The sequence below is a fragment of the Canis lupus genome, chromosome 30 (assembly GCF_003254725.2).
Source record: "Canis lupus dingo isolate Sandy chromosome 30, ASM325472v2, whole genome shotgun sequence".
NCBI classification, from domain to species: domain Eukaryota; kingdom Metazoa; phylum Chordata; class Mammalia; order Carnivora; family Canidae; genus Canis; species Canis lupus.
Window position 1 is genome coordinate 12,031,674 of NC_064272.1, and position 17,442 is coordinate 12,049,115.

The following is a 17,442-nucleotide window of genomic DNA, read 5'->3' on the forward strand; positions in this document are numbered from 1 at the left end:
AGGATAAGCCATAAACTATTAAAATGGTTACTAATAAGAGGTGCAAAGCAGGGTGAACTAGAACAAATGTATAATTTCAGGTGAGCAGAAGGGGAACCACATGTTAAGGCTATAGAACCCTGAATTCTATCATGAAAAAGACTTACTTTGGAGCATCAGCTTCCACATTAAAAGCCTCAGCTGTCCCCAGACATTTTGTTCAATGTCTTTCTAGAACTATCTGGTGTTTTGCACGGAGGAAAATGCAAGCTACCTGAGTGGGGGTAGAAAGGAAGATAGGGACAGAGTGGACAAGTGTGAGCAGTTTCCTATTTATAGTCATTCAATTAATTGTCCTTGTTTTCAGCCCCAGTTCTTACTACTGCTCATCTCTGTCCCTGAATCTTTGGAGAAGTGTTGGGCTGATGCAGCTCCTGGCTCAGTGCACTTTGGGCTGCAGCTTCCTGGCTTGTTTCTTCCTTCGACCCACTCCCATTTATCTTCCAACTTCCGGAAAGGTGTTTATTGGTGACCTAATCACTTGCTTCTTTTTGCTGTTTCTAATTCTTTTTTTTTTTAAGATTTTATTTATTCATAAGAAATACAGAGAGAGAGAGTCAGAGACACAGGCAGAGGGATAAGCAGGTTCCCTGCAGGGAACCCGACATGGGACTTGATCCCAGGACCCCAGGATCATGCGTTGAGCCAAAGGTAGACGCTCAACCACTGAGCCACACCCAGGCATCCCTTTGCTGTTTCTAACCGAATGAATTCTCAAGAGAGACAGAAGTCAAATGCTGGTATCTAGTCCATAATTCTGAACTTTTTACTTTTAAGGAAAAAGGAAGATTTGACTTTCTACAGAAACTTGCAGAGAAAAAAAAAAAAAAGAAACTTGCAGAGATCAATACAATTGGTTCTATTTTTTCTCATCTTTTCACAGTGCTTGTCTATAAAGAAATGAAATAAAAAAAAAGAAATGAAGTAACTAGCTAAACACTAAGTATTCTTTTGATATCTAATAGAATTTTCACGATTATGAGTTCTTATTCTATATTCTGTTATTGCATGTTCCTGGGGGAAAATTCCATTATTTCATTAGCATTCTAAGGGCTCTACAACCCAAAAAGTTAAGAGCTATAGGATAAAATGAAATGTACTCTTTCAAACAGTGGTGGAAGGTAAAAACCCCCATTCCACATTGCTGTGTTGGAGTGTTAGATCTTAGATCGAAGGTGTTTAAATCACAAGAAATTAAAGTTTGAAAATAATCTTGAAGGGGCGCCTGGGTGGCTCAGTGGTTGAGCATCTGCCTTTGGCTCAGGTCGTGATCCTGGTATCGAGTTCCACATCGGGCTCCTGCAGGAAGCCTGGTTCTCCCTCTGTCTGTGTCTCTGCCTGTCTCTCATGAATCAATCAATCAATCTTTAAAAAAGACAAAGGAAAAAAATCTTTAATTTGTTTCAAAAGCCTAAGGCAATCAAGTAACAAATGACTGTATAATATGTTGGTAAGCAGCATGCACAGGGTGCCCTGTCCAGTGGGTAACAAATCACAGACATTAGCTCTCTGGTACAGCAAGCAGCAGAGTGCTGCAGGGCAGGGGTGCCGGATAATTTCCCAATCTTATGATCTGGCTAGCTACTTGGATATAGCCTTTCAGGTACAATGGAGTTTTACACAGAAGGCTCAGAAACTAAATTTTAGAAGACCCAGATGCTGAGTGAAGATGAGGCTAAAAAGTAACCAAGAAGGGGAGGAAGTGACTGATGTATTAGCCAAGAAAGTCAGTACTGCTACAAAATTAAACTGTAAGTTGTTAATTCTGGTTCTTTAAAACAGGTCTTGCTGAAGCTACCTAAATGTCAACCTCTAGATTCTAAGCAAATGACATCTGGACATCTGCCATTTCACATACTAGTTCAAGTAATTGTTTTGTTTTGTTTTTTAAAGATTTATTTATTCATCAGAGACACAGAGAGAGAGAGAGAGAGAGAGAGAGAGAGAGAGGCAGAGACACGGGCAAAGGGAGAAGCAGGGTCCCTGAAGGGAGCCCGATGCGGGACTCGATCCCAGATCCCGGGATCATGACCTGAGCCGAAGGTAGGCACCCAACCACTGAGCCACCCAGGTGTCCCCAAGTAATTATTTTATACATATTTTTAAACAAGTAAAAAAAAAATCTAAAAACACAACAGAGAATTGTATGAATAACAATGTTATTGTTATTAGGGCTAAAATCCCCTAATTAAATATTAATATTTGTTCAAAACAGGAAAATAGAAATATGTGTACATTGTTAAAGAAAAAAATTTGATGATACTTGTCAATGCATGGTAAAGATGACTTTACTCAAAGGAGGGGAAGCTATCAAAGAAGGTACAAGACCACTGTAGTAGAACTCTGCAGTGGGCAGGGAGAGATTGGGTTCAGCTCTGAATACTGTTATGGGCAAGTGGGAATTTACAGCCAAGGAGCAGGGTGGAGGTCAGTTGGATGGAAAATTACTAAGAGGAAACATGAAGGGAGAGGGGGATTCTGGCTAAACTGACCCAAGAGAATTTTCACTAGACAGGCCAGTGCGATGAGACATCACCTAGGGGAAAACTAATCAGTTACTGAGAGTGGGGATTCTGTTAAATTGGTTTAGCAGGGTTCTTGCTAAAACAGGATTTAAAAAAAAATTTATTTATTTATTTGAGACAGTGAGTGCACGTGCAGGAGGGCAGGGGGAAATGGAGAGGGAGAAGCAGGCTTCCCACTGAGCAGGGAGTCTGATGTGGGGCTCCATCCCAGAACCCTGGGATCATGACCTGGGCCAGAGGCAGACACTTAACCAACTGAGTGCCCCAGGTACCCACTAAAACAGGGTTTTATAAGGAAGTGCATAGATGGGCTTGGAGAAAGGTTCAGGTGACTGACTAAACTTTGGTCAGAGAATCTTTATCAGCATTTACAGGATTATGATAATACAGTGGCAACAATGAAGGTCAGTCACATAGTATATGTGAAAAATATAGTACTGCTGAAGATCTGGGCTATGGTAGCTTTGGTTGGAATACCTGAAGAGAAAGGAAGAAGCTAATACACATTAAGCAAATAAACTCATGTGGTTTTGCCTGGTTGAATAAACTGAAGGTAAACTTTTTCTGAAAACATCTTTAGGAAATAGGGAACAACATTTAAAGATTAATGATTACCATATAATTTTATATGAGTCAACTGTTTAGCTGTCTAGGCTGAATGTACCCTGGAATATATGTATCTAAGTAAATCTTGTTCATCTATTTTCATTTGCTTCATTCAAATGGGTTATCACCACAAAGATTTCAGTTAATCAGAGGGTAGTTACAGTTCACTGTGGTTTTACTATAAAATTTTGTAAACCAAAAGAAACTCCCAATTACCCACCTAAGCGATGGAATCCAAAGGTGAATCTTTTGGTTGGTGATTTTGAAGACAGCCACAAAGCAAGCAGGGTCAGTATGATGGCACTTAGGTCAGTTAACATATGAAGCGCATCTGTCATGATTGCCAAGCTATTTGCAATGTATCCACCTTGGAGTAAGGATGAGAGGGAAGAAGAAATTAATTAATTAAAATAATAAACATAAGCAAACCAAAAATATGTAACATCCTACCAAACATCAACTTATAACTAAATCTTTATCCTAGTACAATTAAATCAAGATACCCTGAAATTTTATGCAAAACATTAATTATGTGTGTATTTTTGTGGTGAAAATGTCCACATCTATGAACAGATTCTTGGAGGAGTCAATGATCCTAAAAAAAACCTAACCACTAAAGTAGGGGCTAACGCATTGAAATTTTGTGTTTTAGTACTGCAGCTTTTACTCAACCTACTAATCGACTCTATTAGTGAAACTAATAACCACAACATCTAAATATTACAAGAAAGCTGAAGGTAGATACTTGTTTGTGAGAATTTGATCACAAAACTAAACCAAAGAAACTTTTTGAATGTACATTAGTTCAAAATGAAGATTAAATGGATGTGATCACAAGATCACCAGCAATGTCTCCTGCTGCTCTTGGCTCTGCACACTCATCCCAGAAAGAGGGGAATCACATCCATTTACTCCAGCTCTACACAAATACCATTTTTAAAAATGTATTTCCTTGACATTAAAGAGCTGGAAGTCACTGAGAGAAAAATACAAGTTGGTGGCTAATAACATGGGGTTTTGGACTCTCTGAGACTCTCTCCACAAGTTACTTAATACTTTTGAGCTCAGTTTTCTTATCTAAAAAATAAAGATAATACCTTAAAGCTGTACTGTCCAGTAACTTTCTGAGATGATGGAAATGTTCTATTTGTGCTATTCAGTAGAGTAGCCACTAGTCACATGTAGCTTTTGAGCATTTGAAATATGGATAATTCAAGTGAGGAATTTATTTAATTTTAGTTAACCTAAATTTAAAGAGCCATGTGTTGATAATCATCAGCAAAAATAGCGGAATAAGGACTTCTGAAAATCATCTCCTCCATAAAAGCAATGAGAACATGGGCAAAAAGGGTCCAAATCAGCTTTTTCAGAACTCTGTAAATTAACCAAAGACTGATACAGTAGTATTCATTCAAGGAAAACAACTAAATCTTTACAGGAATAGGAAACATTCTGTGGCTTTGGACCCATCTCCCATTCTCCAGCTCCATCTCCCACTCTCCATCTCCATAGAGCTCCAGCTCTATGGTAGCCCTGAAAACCAACAGGCAACAACCAGTGAAAACTTCAGTCTGGGAGTCACTGCAAGGGATAAAGGGGGTTAGAGCTCTTTAGTAGCCCCATTCCCAAGGAACTATCATTATCTGATCTGTCTGGTAGTTTCTGGAAGACCATACTAGCAAGGCTGTTTTGACCTGACTTGATTTGGGGGTCTGCCCTAGGCAAATCCTAACAAATGTTTGTCAAAAACAAAGGGATTTTAAGACTGCAGCTGCTTGAGGCAATAGATAACAGCGTGTTCCCTATATTCTGATATTTCAGGATGATATACCTTGGTGCGGGTTAATTTTTACCCAATTTTCTGGGTTTTTGCTGACTCTTCTTATCTGGAAATGTACACCCTTCAGTTCTGGGGAAATTTCTTAAACGAAATTTCTTAAATATTGTTGATTATTTCTTTTCTTCTATTTTTTCTATTCCTCAAACTCCTACTATTTGGAGTTTGGATTGATACACTAATTTTCTTTTCTTTTTTTAAGATTTTATTTATTTATTCATGAGAGGCAGAGACATAGGCAGAGGGAGAAGCAGGCTCCCCGTTGTAGGACCTATCCTGGACCCCAGGATCATATCCTGAGTCAAAGTCAAATGCTCAACTGCTAAGCCACCCAGGTGTCCCAATACACTAATTTTCTTATGTTTTTTTCTCTTATTATCTATTTCTATCTTTTTGCTCTACTCTGTGAGAGATTACCTTAGTTCATCTTATAACTATTCTATGCAGTTTTAAATTTTTTTGTTTTTATTAATAAAAACAAATAAATGAATATCTTTATTCATTATAAAGAAAGCTCTTCTCTTTACCTTGAATTTCTTTTTTAAAGTAGCCTAGGGCCGCCCGGGTGGCTCAACAGTTTAGCGCCGCCTTCAGCCCAGGGCCTAATCCTGGAGACCCCCCTATCGAGTCCCAGGTCGGGCTCCCTGCATGGAGCTTGCTTCTCCCTCTGCTTGTGTGTCTGCCTCGCCACCGCCCACCCCCCCAGCCCTGCCGGTTCTCTCATGAATAAGTAAATAAAATCTTTTTTTTTTTTTTTTTTTAAAGCAGCCTAAATAATAAATAAAGCAAGCAAGCAGCCTTTTTGAGTTGCCTGGGTGTCTCAGCAGGTTGAGTGCCTGCCTGCCTTCGGCTCAGGTCATGATCCCAGGGGCCTGGGATGGAGCCCCACATCAGGCTCCTTGCTCAGCTGGGAGTCTGCTTCTCCCTCTGTGCCCCTGTACTCCTCCTCTCTCCCTCTCAAATAAATGAATAAAAATCTTAAAAAAAAAAAACAAAAAACAAAGCAGTCTATTTTTGTAGATATATAATCTCTTATTTCTGTGGATACTAACTATATATTTATTATAATCTGTTTAACTAGTTTCCTTATTTCAGTTTTTCTCTTTACTCACACTTCTGGGAGTACCTGGTGCAACCAATTCTAGGCCTACTTAGGATTCTATCTTTTTGCTCTACTCTTTGAGAGATTACCTTAGTTCATCTTATAACTTTTCTTTGGAGTTTAAAATTTTTTTCTTTTCATTTTTCTTTACCCTTGAATTTCTTTTTTAAAGCAGCCTATTTTGCCTGACTTCTAAAATTGGAGTTCTTCAAAACGGTCTTTTTTTTTTTTTTTTTCAAAATGGGTGGTTTTTTTCCATTCTGATAGCATTACACACTATCTCTTAACTTGACCATTCTTCTGAACTATAGACTCAGATATATATCTAACAGCTCACTAGACATCTTTACTGGCTATTTTACATACATCTGATAATTAACAGGTCGAAAACAACCCTTGAGCCCATGCCTAAATCCTGCTCTGTATTTTCTCCCTGCCTCATAAATGACACACATTTCCATACACTCAGTTACTCAGGTGAGAAACTACAGAATCAACCCCCATATCTAAACCATTAGCTAATTTTGGTAATGTTACCTTGAGAATGTTTTACAATCAGTACATTTTTCCCCATCCACACCAGTCCAAGCTGTAATCATTTCTTGTCTGGACTTCAGTAATAGTTTACTTGCTTCCATATTTGCACCCTCCAATCCATCTCCATATAAGGTCCAGAGTAATCTTTTAAAAAGGTAAATCCCATCATATCACTCTCCATTTAAAAGCCTTCACTGGCTTTTTCATTGTACTTAGAATTAAAAACTACACTCATAATGTGGTCTATTAGAACTGGCCTGGTCTGGCCCTCCAGACTCTTTCGTCTTGCTTATTATATTCCAGTCAAACTTGCCTTCTTTTTTAGATCCTTTTAAAGAATGGAAGGTTTTTAGGACATTCGGACACGCAGTTCTTTTTACCTGGAAAACTCCACTCCCTTTCCTTGAGTAACTCCTACCCCCCCCTTTTTTTTGGCTTAACTGGACCTGGCTCATACATACATAAAATATGTCCCACTGTTACTATGTCATATAGTACTTTGTTCTTTTTCTGCAAAACACTAAAGACCGTATGAACTTTAAGTTCATTTGTGTATTTATTTAACATCTGTGCCCTCCATTAGACTGCTTCAGATAGTAGGTTTAACAATAGTTTTGTCTTCATTGTATATCCAGAATATTTAATATAGTGCCTGTCATAAAGCAAGTACTCAAAAAATACTTGCTGAATGAAAGGAAGAAAAGAAGACTTGTCTAAAGTCTCAGCGCAAGTTAGTGGCAAAGCCAAGATTCAAAATCAGGTCTTCTCTTTCAGATCTTTAAATTACTTCATTTTTAAAATTACTCCATACTTTCTACATAGGATGCTTTATTTCTAAGTGTTTTTGATACACTTTAATAAATGCTCTACTATGCACAATTTAATTCTAATATTCCGAACATGTTAATTGCCTATCCCAAGGAATTAGCATTTCTGTATTTTTTAACAAAATATTTTTATCTTTGAAGACAAAGTCAGTATTTTAAAGAAAATACTTATTGTGGCTTTCACAAAACAACTTTACCAAAGGAGAGATTTCAAAAATGATATGTCAGGACAATTTTATCTTAATAATTTTTACTTAGACAAAATAAACTCTAAATCAATTTTAAGGGGGAAAATTGTAGTTAATATGATTTTAACTTCAAATATTAAATATTAACTTCAAGAATTACTACATCTGACTGACTCAATATTCTAGCTCTGTGAATTTGGGCAAGTCATTGGATGTTAGTCTGTAGAGGTCATACTTTACCTGGCCACAGCTTCACTCTTTCCTTTTAATTTCTTTACAGCTTAAGCATTTATAACTCTCTATCACAATAAACATTAATTCAACAAAAAAAACTTATTGACTGTCTATTCTGTGCCAGTCATTGTTGAAGGTGCTGGGAATGAAGCTTATATTTCAGTGGAAGAAGACGTGTTAAACAAGTAAATACACATAATAAGCAAGATCAGTCTCAGATGCTGAGGGCTTTTAAAGTTGGGGAAAAGAACAGAGGAGATGAGATATTTACTTTAGTCAGAAAATGTCTCTCAGAGGTATCTTTGGGGATACTATTATGAATGTCAAGAAACCAGCCAAGAGAAGCTTTGGGAAAAGGCACTCCAAAGGCACTGCTTTGGGAAAAGGTTAAGCAGTGTTTTGCAAACCTCAAGTTTTGATCTATTCGTGGAACGCGAAATCAATTTAAGTGGGCTGAGGCCACAACTGAAAAAATATTAGAAGGCACCACAAGAAATGAGACTTTTTGTTTCAGTTATACATATATTTATACATAGATGACTGTGCATGTGTGTACATAAATATGTATGCATGAAAGCCTACCCAGGTCACAATGTTAAGTGTAGTTTTTACTATAGTGAGGTCAAAAAAAGTTTGAAAGCCACTGAGGTAGAGGGACCAGCCAGTTTGAAGGCCTTAAGGACAGTAAAGAGCTTTGTGAGTCACGGGGAGAAAAGAGGCTGGCACGGCTGAAATATGCACTGGGGAGGAGAGGTATAGAATGCGGTAGGAAAGGTATATAATTTTCCTACATGTAACCTCTGGCCATCATCTTAATCCGGACTGCCACCTCTGTTCTTGTAATGGTTCATCATTAAGAAACAACATGGCAGGATAACCTCCCTGCTTTAATGTCACTTTGTAAACTGTCACTATGAGAAGTTAGCAGTTACACTAACATGCCTACGTAATTAATCTCGAAGAATGTATTTTATAGTGAGAATGTATTACTTGAATAATTAAGATGTGAAAAAAACAAGTTCATAAACCCTGGGGGAGCCCTCTGGCTCCTTTCAGATCCTCACTCTAACGAAAAAAATAAAGAGACGGGGATGGTACAAGTGGCTCTCCCACTAACCAGCTAAGCGTTCTCACCACTTATCGAAGTCTCTGGGCCCTCAGATTCCTATGTGTGAAAAAGACGGCAGAGGAGGTGTTCAGTAAGGTCATTTCGTGCTGTAAAATTTTATGATTCTATGTTATTCTAGATCATTTGCTATTTTAGATGATGCAAAAATTAACCTGGTGTTTTATAAAAAAATTTTTTTTCTTTTAAAAGAGGAAGTTACATGATATACGATGAAGCTAAATGTCCTTAACTTTACAGTAGTAGGTGTCACAGTGTTTGGAGAACCAGAAGAAAAGTCAAGAGTTATCTCTGCAAGTTTATGTTGTACTTGGGTTGATCTGTACTTTGGAACCGTGTGTACTTTTCATATCATGAGACCGGTATCTTGATAAATAACAAATTTCCTGAAAAGAAAGTTTAAACCTCAAATCATGTGTAACTAAAGCTTGACGACAACCTTCGGGACAAGGTAAAGGGAGAGTGAGTTGGCACCACAACTCACCTACAAGTTCTCCAATCATGAAAAGCAAGTAAAGAACGGCAGCAATGGTCAATCTGGTTTTCACCTTTCTCTGCTTCAGTAACTCTCGCTGTCTGCTGCAGTTGTCACAGGGGTCCACCTTCAAACTCAGCTGGCTGTTGGCCAAAGGTAAGTCCTGGTCCAGCAAGGAATCATCGTCGGCCTGCAGGGCCGGGTGCGCCCCGTTAATAGGCCTTTCTGGGATTTCAGAACCATCATCGGCCACCACAACTCGAAGTTTGTTGAAGCGAGAAAGCCCCTCGTCCCCCACCTCGTCCGAGAAGTCAAAGGCGCTGGTGTCATTTAAAAACAGCGGCGCGTCATCCTTCCTCAGCAGAGATTTGAGGCGCTTCCACGCGCTGGATCCGGCCATGGCAGAGGCTGCGCGGCCGCGGCACGGAACGGCTCGGGGCGGGCGGGCGGGCGGCCGGCGGCTCCGGCGGCTCCTACTTCACCGGAGCGCCAGTTCCCGAGGGCACTGCCGCGCGGCCCTCCCCATCCTGTGGAAAACGAAACACGTTATAAATCAAAGGCGCCCCGACCCTGCCCACAAGTTCCGAAGCCCCGGGCGGCGGGAGCGCAGGCCGGCCCGGAGGCGCCTGGGCTCCGCGAGGGGGCGGCGCGTCTACCTGGGGCTCCGCCGCGGGGCCGCCGCTCATCTCCCCGCCCCCCGCCGGGCACAGCTCGGGCCGGGGCCGCGCGGAGGGCCGGGCCGTCCTGGCGCCTGCCGCGCCCGCAGCTCCAGGCCGGCTCCCCGGGTCTGACAGGTTCGGGGCCGGCCGCCGGGGGCCGCCGCCTCTCCCCGCCCTGCGCGAGGCCGCGCGCGTGCGCCGGAGCGGCCGCAGGCGAGGAGCGCGAAGGAGGGGTCGGCACGAGCACGCGCAGGCCCGCTGCGCAGGGTTGCGGCGCCCGCGAGGGGCGGGGCGGGGGCGCGCGCGCCGCGTCCCCCCCCCCGCGCGCCCGCCCGCCCGCGCGGCCCCCCGCCCGCGCGCCCGCCCGCCCGCGCGCCCGCCCGCCCGCGCGCCCCGTCCCGGCTGCGGACGACCGCGCGCCGGCTCTGCCCGAGGGGCCCTCGCACGCAAGCCCCGCGCCCCGGCGCACCCTGCCGCCTCCCGAGGCGGAGAGGCGGGAGCGGAGGGAGGCCTGCGGACCCAGTGGGTAGATTCGAACGGTCCCGCCCGTCCGCGGCTGGGCGTTGCTGCCGGAGCTCGCTCCACCCACGGAGGGCCTCGGGAATCTCGGGTCGGGACCTTGGCTGCGGGTCCGCGGCCCAAAGGGGTTTTAGCGCTTTCTTGCCGGGTGAGAAACCACGCAGCTTGCTTTTCCTCGAGTTGCTGCTTCTCTGGCAGGTTGGCAAAATTTGCTGCACCGTCAGGTCAACTTCGAGAGGGCAAGGCTTCTGGTCGTCGGCGGTTCTAAGTCCTGCTTCGTATTTACTATTGCTTTTCATCAAATCGGTGTTGTCCTGTGTGTGTTCGCTCCCCTGTTCCTTTTGCCTGCACTTATGGACTAAATCCAAGCACAAAATCTAGTAGGGAGTTCCGTTTTGGCCCTCGGTTCTGTTACCAAATTTAAAAGAATTAAGTTGAGTAGTAGTTACTGTTTTAATGGTGAAATGGAATGGCAATAACCCTCCCCACTCCCCTTCTCCCTTGAAGTCTTAAGACATTTCTTAATCCAAACTCCTTGGATGGGTTTTAGGGGTTTCTGGAGGCCTTAAACTCATGTGCAAAATATTGTGGCTTATATGTATTTTCTTGAAAGAAGTTCCTTAGCTTTTGTCATATTCTCGAAAGGGCGTAAGACTCAAATTTTAAAATTTAAAACAGCCACACTGTCAGGGGGAACTCCTAGATCAAGCCCCTAGCTAACAGTTGGAGTTGAGCTGGAGTGAAATTCCTAGTTATCCTGTGTTAACGCATGGTGTATTTTGATAGTAGTCTATGTGGATTACCAAAATTCAAGTTACAAAATAATACAGTAATTCACGTGGAACATCATTTTCCTCTGAAGATTCAGATGGCGCTTTAGAATCTCGCATGCCTCAGGTGCAAGTGCACCAACTGCTTTTGGATTCTCCAGCAATCCTTCACTTTTGAATGCCCACCAGATTCCTACAGAGCTGCAGCCATGAGAGTCAGGTTAGGAACCCTGGTTCCCAAGAACAAGGAGGGCAGATTTGCCTAGAATCTTTCCTAACCCCATCCAACTTGGGGGATGGATTCCTTTTTTTTTTTCATTTTTAAAAGATTTTATTTGTTTATTCATGAGAGACGCACAGAGGCAGACTCCCCACAGGGAACCCGATGTGGGACTTGATCCCAGGATTCCGGGATCATGACCTGAGCCAAAGGCTCAACCACTGAGCCACCCAGATGCCCCTATTCGTTGTTTTTCATTTCAGTTTGTTAAATTGCCTGAAATTCTACTAATAAGAAATACAAGCGAATAAAGCAAATATGTTAGGAATGTGATTGCTCTTTCTTTAGTATAAATTCTTCAATAAAATTCCATTCAAGGGAAAAGGGATAGATGTTTTCGAGAAAAGTTGAGGCAGCACATGGATTGTTTTGGGTACTGCAGTTCTGAATCCCAATTTATTTTTACTATTTTGTGTCACTGGGTATCTGGATAGGGTGATGGGAGGATAACAAAAACTATATAGTGATTTTAGTGTATGTCCACAAGTTCTGATACTCATCCCATCCACAGGTAGAACTTAATCTCTCTCCCTTCGAATGTGAATAGCATATGGCCTAGAATGAGTAGAATATGACATAAGTGACAGTGTATGACTTAAAAGACTAGGTCATAAAAGGTACTGCAGCTGCCTGCTTGTTTGTTCCTGGGTCACTTGCTCTGGGGGAAGCCAGAGTTAACCATGTCATGAGGAACTCAACCAGCCCCAGTGAAAAGCCCATGTGACAAGAAATGGAGGCCTCCTGCCCACAGCCATTTGAATGAGCCATTTTGGAAGTAGATCCTCCAGCTGCACTTAAACCTAGAAGTGATGTAGCCCAGGATACGTTGGCTGAAACCCATGAGAGATCCTGAGCCGAACCACCCAACAAAGCTGCTCCGGGATGGCCCACGGAGAGTATGAGGTAATAATGTTTATTGTTTTAATATGGTAAGTTTGGGGATAATTTGTTACAGAGCAATAGATAACTAATACACTCAATTTCAACTTTCCTTTGTACCAGGAAAGACACTTTTTGAATTATTTTATTGCACAGTGCTCACTTCAGCAGTCCATATATTTTATCATACAGGCCCTTCCTTGTTCCTAGGCTTGTCCTTGGGTAGTGGCATGATTTCTATCATTGAACTTTAAAATGGGCTAAATAGACTTCTGTTAATAGTCTTAGCGTGTAACCACCATTTGCAACCTTATATCTATGTATTCAGAATTTATAACAATAGGCAAATGAACTTTTGAATGCATTTATAATCTGGATACTGCCTGCAATTCAGCTAGCTATTGCTCAGCATGCCATTCTTTTATAAGAGACTTCATACTTCTTTTCAGTATGAAGAGCTTTTTTTGCATGGGCAAATAGAAACAGTTGACCAGGTAACTCTTAACCAGGTAACTCATAATACACAAATAGTTTAAGTAATAGTAAACGTCTGACATTTGCAAGACACATACCTCTGGCAGTCAACTAGAATAGCTCCACGATATCCTATGTCAAAACCTGTTTTCTGGCCCAGATATTTTTTGGAAGAAATGACAATCCCCAAAATAATACCACAGCTAACATTTACTTGAGGCTTTCTTTATGTGCCAAACACCTCTGCAGGGGACTTGATTTATATCAGCTTATTTAATCCTTATAGCATCACTATGAGGAAGTTAATAATTCAAAGTATGGGTCTTGAAGTGTGACTGTGTGTGTGTCCCGGTTTCACTATTTAGTCCTATAATCTCTGGCAAACCATTTAACCTATTTGCACTTCAGTTTTCTTACCTATAAAAGGGGCTTGATGAGTACTCACTTCACAGGGGGATTCAGGTAAGGATTCAATGAGATCATGCATGTAAAGCATGTAAAACATAGCATATATAGCTCCTTGCATGTTGTAAGTGCTCAATCAATGCCAGCTATTAATATTTCTTAAGTAGATGAAGACAGGGAGTCTCAGGGAAGTGAAGTAACTTGGCTAGAGTCATGCTAGCAAACAGCAGGAGTTCAATTTCAGATCAGTTTGGTTTCAGAGCTCAACCTCTCAACCATTAGAATACAGTGTCCTCTCAGTCTCTTTCCACACACAAATAGAATGATCTACAGAAAAGTACCTAGCCTGGGACACCTGGGTGGCTCAGCGGTTTAGCGTCTGCCTTCAGCCCAGGGCATGATCCCGGGGTCCCAGGATTGAGTCCCACATCGGGCTCCCTGCATGGAGCCTGCTTCTCCCTCTGCCTGTGTCTCTGCCTCTCTCTCTGTGTGTGTCTCATGAATAAATAAATAAAATCTTAAAAAAAAAAAAAAAAGTACCTAGACTCCTTGAAGTGTGCTGGGAGAAATTCTTCTTCCATATGTCAAAGATTTGCCAGCACCTCGAGACTTTAGCATCACCCCGTGAAATCCTTCTTGGAGAGCAAGGGGGGAAAGTGGAAAAATTTTTAAAAATGGGAATGTGGGGAAAGGTGCCGCTTAATTGACTTAATTGACAGGCTCAGTGGTCACATTTTTCCCATCCTGAGAATTCCTTTCTCCATTGGAATAGATGATTGTAGGAGATTCCCAAAGGATGTTTTTTGAATGTGACTCCTTATCTTTTTCAGGAGGGGATGAAAGCTGTTAGCTACATATGGAGAAAAGTTTCTGATGTGGTGTACAACTTCGGTGAATGTAATAATTTCTTCTTTTTGTGGATTGCTCTGGTAACAGAGTAGCTGGAGATTCAATTTAACCCCTCCTCCAGGGGAGCCAAGAAAGACGCAAAGTAGTTAAGAGAATTGCCCAAGGCTAGGCAAATTATCTTCTTGGACTGAGAGAAGATAACGGAGAGGGTCTTTGGGGGCCAAGTCCATGTACAGGTATCCTGTCAGGCAAACCAACCTGTGAGCCAAAGCCTAAAACAAGGTTCAATCAAGTTCATTGTTTTTATACTTTTGTTTTTGTCTTCCCTTAATTTTTAAAGTAAATGTACCTATGAATTTCTCTAACCATGTGTGGCTAAAATTAGAAGGAATAGGAGCTGGGATGGGTTTAAGGCATAAGCACACCAGCCCTGGAGTCTGGAGGGGTCAGCTGGGCTGGGGGAGCTTGAAGGTGAGGGTGGAAAGCCGATTTGAAAGTGCTTTGGGAATCCTTCATCACAGACCAGCTCTTTCAGCTTCTAATTTTCACCATCCTTTCACTATGATCCCTAGCAGCATAGTGTTGCTGAACTCATTTTCTGTCTGTAAAGTGGAAACAGTATTTGTCCTACGTATTTCATTGGAACAGTGCAAGAATCCAATGAGATTTTCCTTTGAAAATAGTCCCTTACCTACTTTTCTAGAGAGAGCTATTAAAGACCAGGCCATCTGAACCAAAATGCCAAACATGGGTGCAAGGAAATGCTGATTGTTAAGAATCCTTCACTTGCATCTGTCCCTTCCTAGGAGAGTTAAACTCCAGTCCCTGGTTTGTTAACGATGTATTCTGACTCCCTTAGATCTCTAGATCACAACCACACATGATACTGTGACCATTCTATTATTTCTATCTTAAGGTGTTTTTGTGTCCATGGCACCCAACATTGTACTCAGAGCAGAAGTGCTGTATATTCACATGGATTTATATACAAAAATATTTTAATCAGGGAATTCATTCCTTTTTTTTTTTTTTTTAAATTTTTATGATAGTCACAGAGAGAGAGAGAGGCACAGAGACACAGGCAGAGGGAGAAGCAGGCTCCATGCACCGGGAGCCCGATGTGGGACTCGATCCCGGACTCCAGGATCACGCCCTGGGCCAAAGGCAGGCGCCAAACCGCTGCGCCACCCAGGGATCCCGAGGGAATTCATTCCTAACTTTAAATTCCCCTCAAACATTTATTTGTATTTCGTGAAGCTGGTGTGTAGTTTCCAGGAACTTCCTAGTGGTATGATTAGTTTGTCTGATACTGATTGGAGATGATTAATACCCTAATACTCAGTTTATATCCACACTAGACTTATTTCAAAGAACACTATAACGTTTATGAATTAAACCAAGACAGAGAAGCAACTGCAGGCAAAATGACCCTTCCGTGGCCTCTAACAACTGGTGGCTTTAAACAATGAAGACCATTGTGTAAGAACTCCCTCCTGGGGTTATTGTGAGATTTAATTAGATTAAAATCTGCAAAGTGTTTTGAGTTTTTCCCAGAATTCCTTTATAAATAGAGATGGCTTTAATTTTTTTTTTTTAAGTATCCTTATAGGGGGCCTCCCAGAATCAAATGTAACAAATTCACCTGCTATTTAACTCCCTGTATTCCCTGAAGCAAAAAACCCAAGACTAAGCCAACATAAATGATCCTTTAATGGTTTTAAACAAGGGGAGCACACATGAGTGAGCAGAATTTAGTACCCTAATCACAAAGATCTTGGTGTATGATTTACATGACACAATAATGCCTCATAATCACTTTGCCACATAGTAATTAGATATAAATTACTGTAATTATTACAGCTGTTTTATACTGACCAACAAAGTTTTATCCTCCTTTTTGTTATTTATATTTTACCAACCTTCTGCTCACTTACAGATAGGGTTTAAGGCAGCCTTCACTTTAGTAGGTCTTCCTCACACTCAAACATTGGAAATGATGAGTTTTTCCTGATATGAGGTACTGTCTAAGCATTCTTATATGCCCAGAAACACGTAGACACAGATGAAAGACAGGAGTCTTAACAACTAACTCTGCAGCAGCTGATGATGTTGTTTTGGAATGTAGGTGAGGTCAGGAGCCAATGGCCAAGAAAGAATTCTTGAGACATGTTTGGTGCAAAAAAGGTGATTTTATTAAAGCACAGAGACAGGACTCTGTGGCATAAAGAGTTGCTGTTGTCTGCTGCCTGGTGCCCCGAGATTATGAGGAGTGACTGATGATACACTTTGGGGTTATGAGACGTAAAGGTAAGGGAGGTGTCCAAAAGGACTTTCATGTGCTAAAGACTACCCAGATATGGGAGGCCTTGCTATTGTCAAACTAAGGTTGTTTTTCCCTCTGGCAAGGCATTAACAATAAGACAGTTGGGAGCTTTCTGGAGGAACATTATACTCTACCTGTCTCAAGTATTTGTCTATAGGTTATAAGGTCACTTAATTTTATCTACGTTCCTTCTGCCTTTCTTTCCCACATCACCGAGGTTCCTTGGGAACCCCTTCTGCTCAGTCTCTGGGTCTCTGATCTTAATCCTGCTCCCAGTGATCCACCCAGCCCTTGTTGTCTCCCTCCCCTGACCCAGGAGGAGCCACTCTGAACATTCTGAATGGTGGGTGTATGGTGACCCAATTGGGTGGAGGCCCAAGGTGTGGGCGGTGAAAGAATTCACCTGTGGGAGAACAAAGGCGATAGAAGTTTATTGCATACAAATGGGCAGGACAGCAGAGGAGAGACTGTCTGCCAGGGAGGCTGGAGTTAAATGGGGAAAGGTAGGGAGGTATTGGAAAATATGGATTTTTCCCTTTTTTTGGAACTTGTGCCCTATTTTAAGTAGCCCCTTGGTCAGCTAGGGCTTATGGGCTTATGGCAGTTTTGGGGTAGGTTTCCTGATGGGGCCTGTTTGCATTTGGCCCACTAGTCCCTGTGGGCCCTTTTACCTGACTCAGGTTTCCATTGTTTAAGCCTATTGCCTAAAAGCAACCTTTATAGTGTGCTTCAGGTAGCAGAAACTCTGGAGTAGGCCCAGGTGGAGTCTGGGGAACAGTAGGATAAGA

The 17,442-nt window shown here is 42.0% G+C and overlaps 2 protein-coding genes across 10 annotated transcripts in view; one reads left to right on the forward strand and one right to left on the reverse strand.

Moving 5' to 3' along the window:
• SLC30A4 (solute carrier family 30 member 4) overlaps nt 1–10,309 on the reverse strand; it is a 32,073-nt gene extending 21,764 nt beyond the window's left edge. For 3 of the 5 annotated variants that reach the window (XR_004810928.2, XR_003146239.3, XM_025472902.3), the window contains exons 1-3: nt 10,153–10,293; nt 9,506–10,023; nt 3,391–3,537 (exon numbers count right to left, since the gene is read on the reverse strand). Coding sequence is in view for 3 of the 5 variants with exons in the window: in XM_025472902.3 (XP_025328687.1) it covers nt 3,391–3,537; nt 9,506–9,896 (538 nt within the window). In the remaining 2 variants the exon portion in view is untranslated. Of the gene's footprint in view, nt 1–5; nt 1,405–3,390; nt 3,538–9,505; nt 10,024–10,152 lie in introns of those variants that run through there. The other 2 variants (XM_025472904.3, XM_025472903.3) reach the window with 2 other exon arrangements.
• Nucleotides 10,310–12,243: 1,934 nt separating this feature from the next.
• The window catches only part of BLOC1S6 (biogenesis of lysosomal organelles complex 1 subunit 6), a 114,542-nt gene continuing 109,343 nt past the window's right edge, over nt 12,244–17,442 (forward strand). Inside the window, exon 1 of one of the 5 annotated variants that reach the window (XM_025472905.3) lies at nt 12,244–12,627. In XM_025472905.3, the coding sequence (XP_025328690.3) occupies nt 12,607–12,627 (21 nt within the window). In that variant the 5' untranslated portion in view covers nt 12,244–12,606. The remainder of the gene's footprint in view (nt 12,628–17,442) is intronic. The other 4 variants (XM_035709106.2, XR_004810930.2, XM_049104014.1 and 1 more) reach the window with 4 other exon arrangements.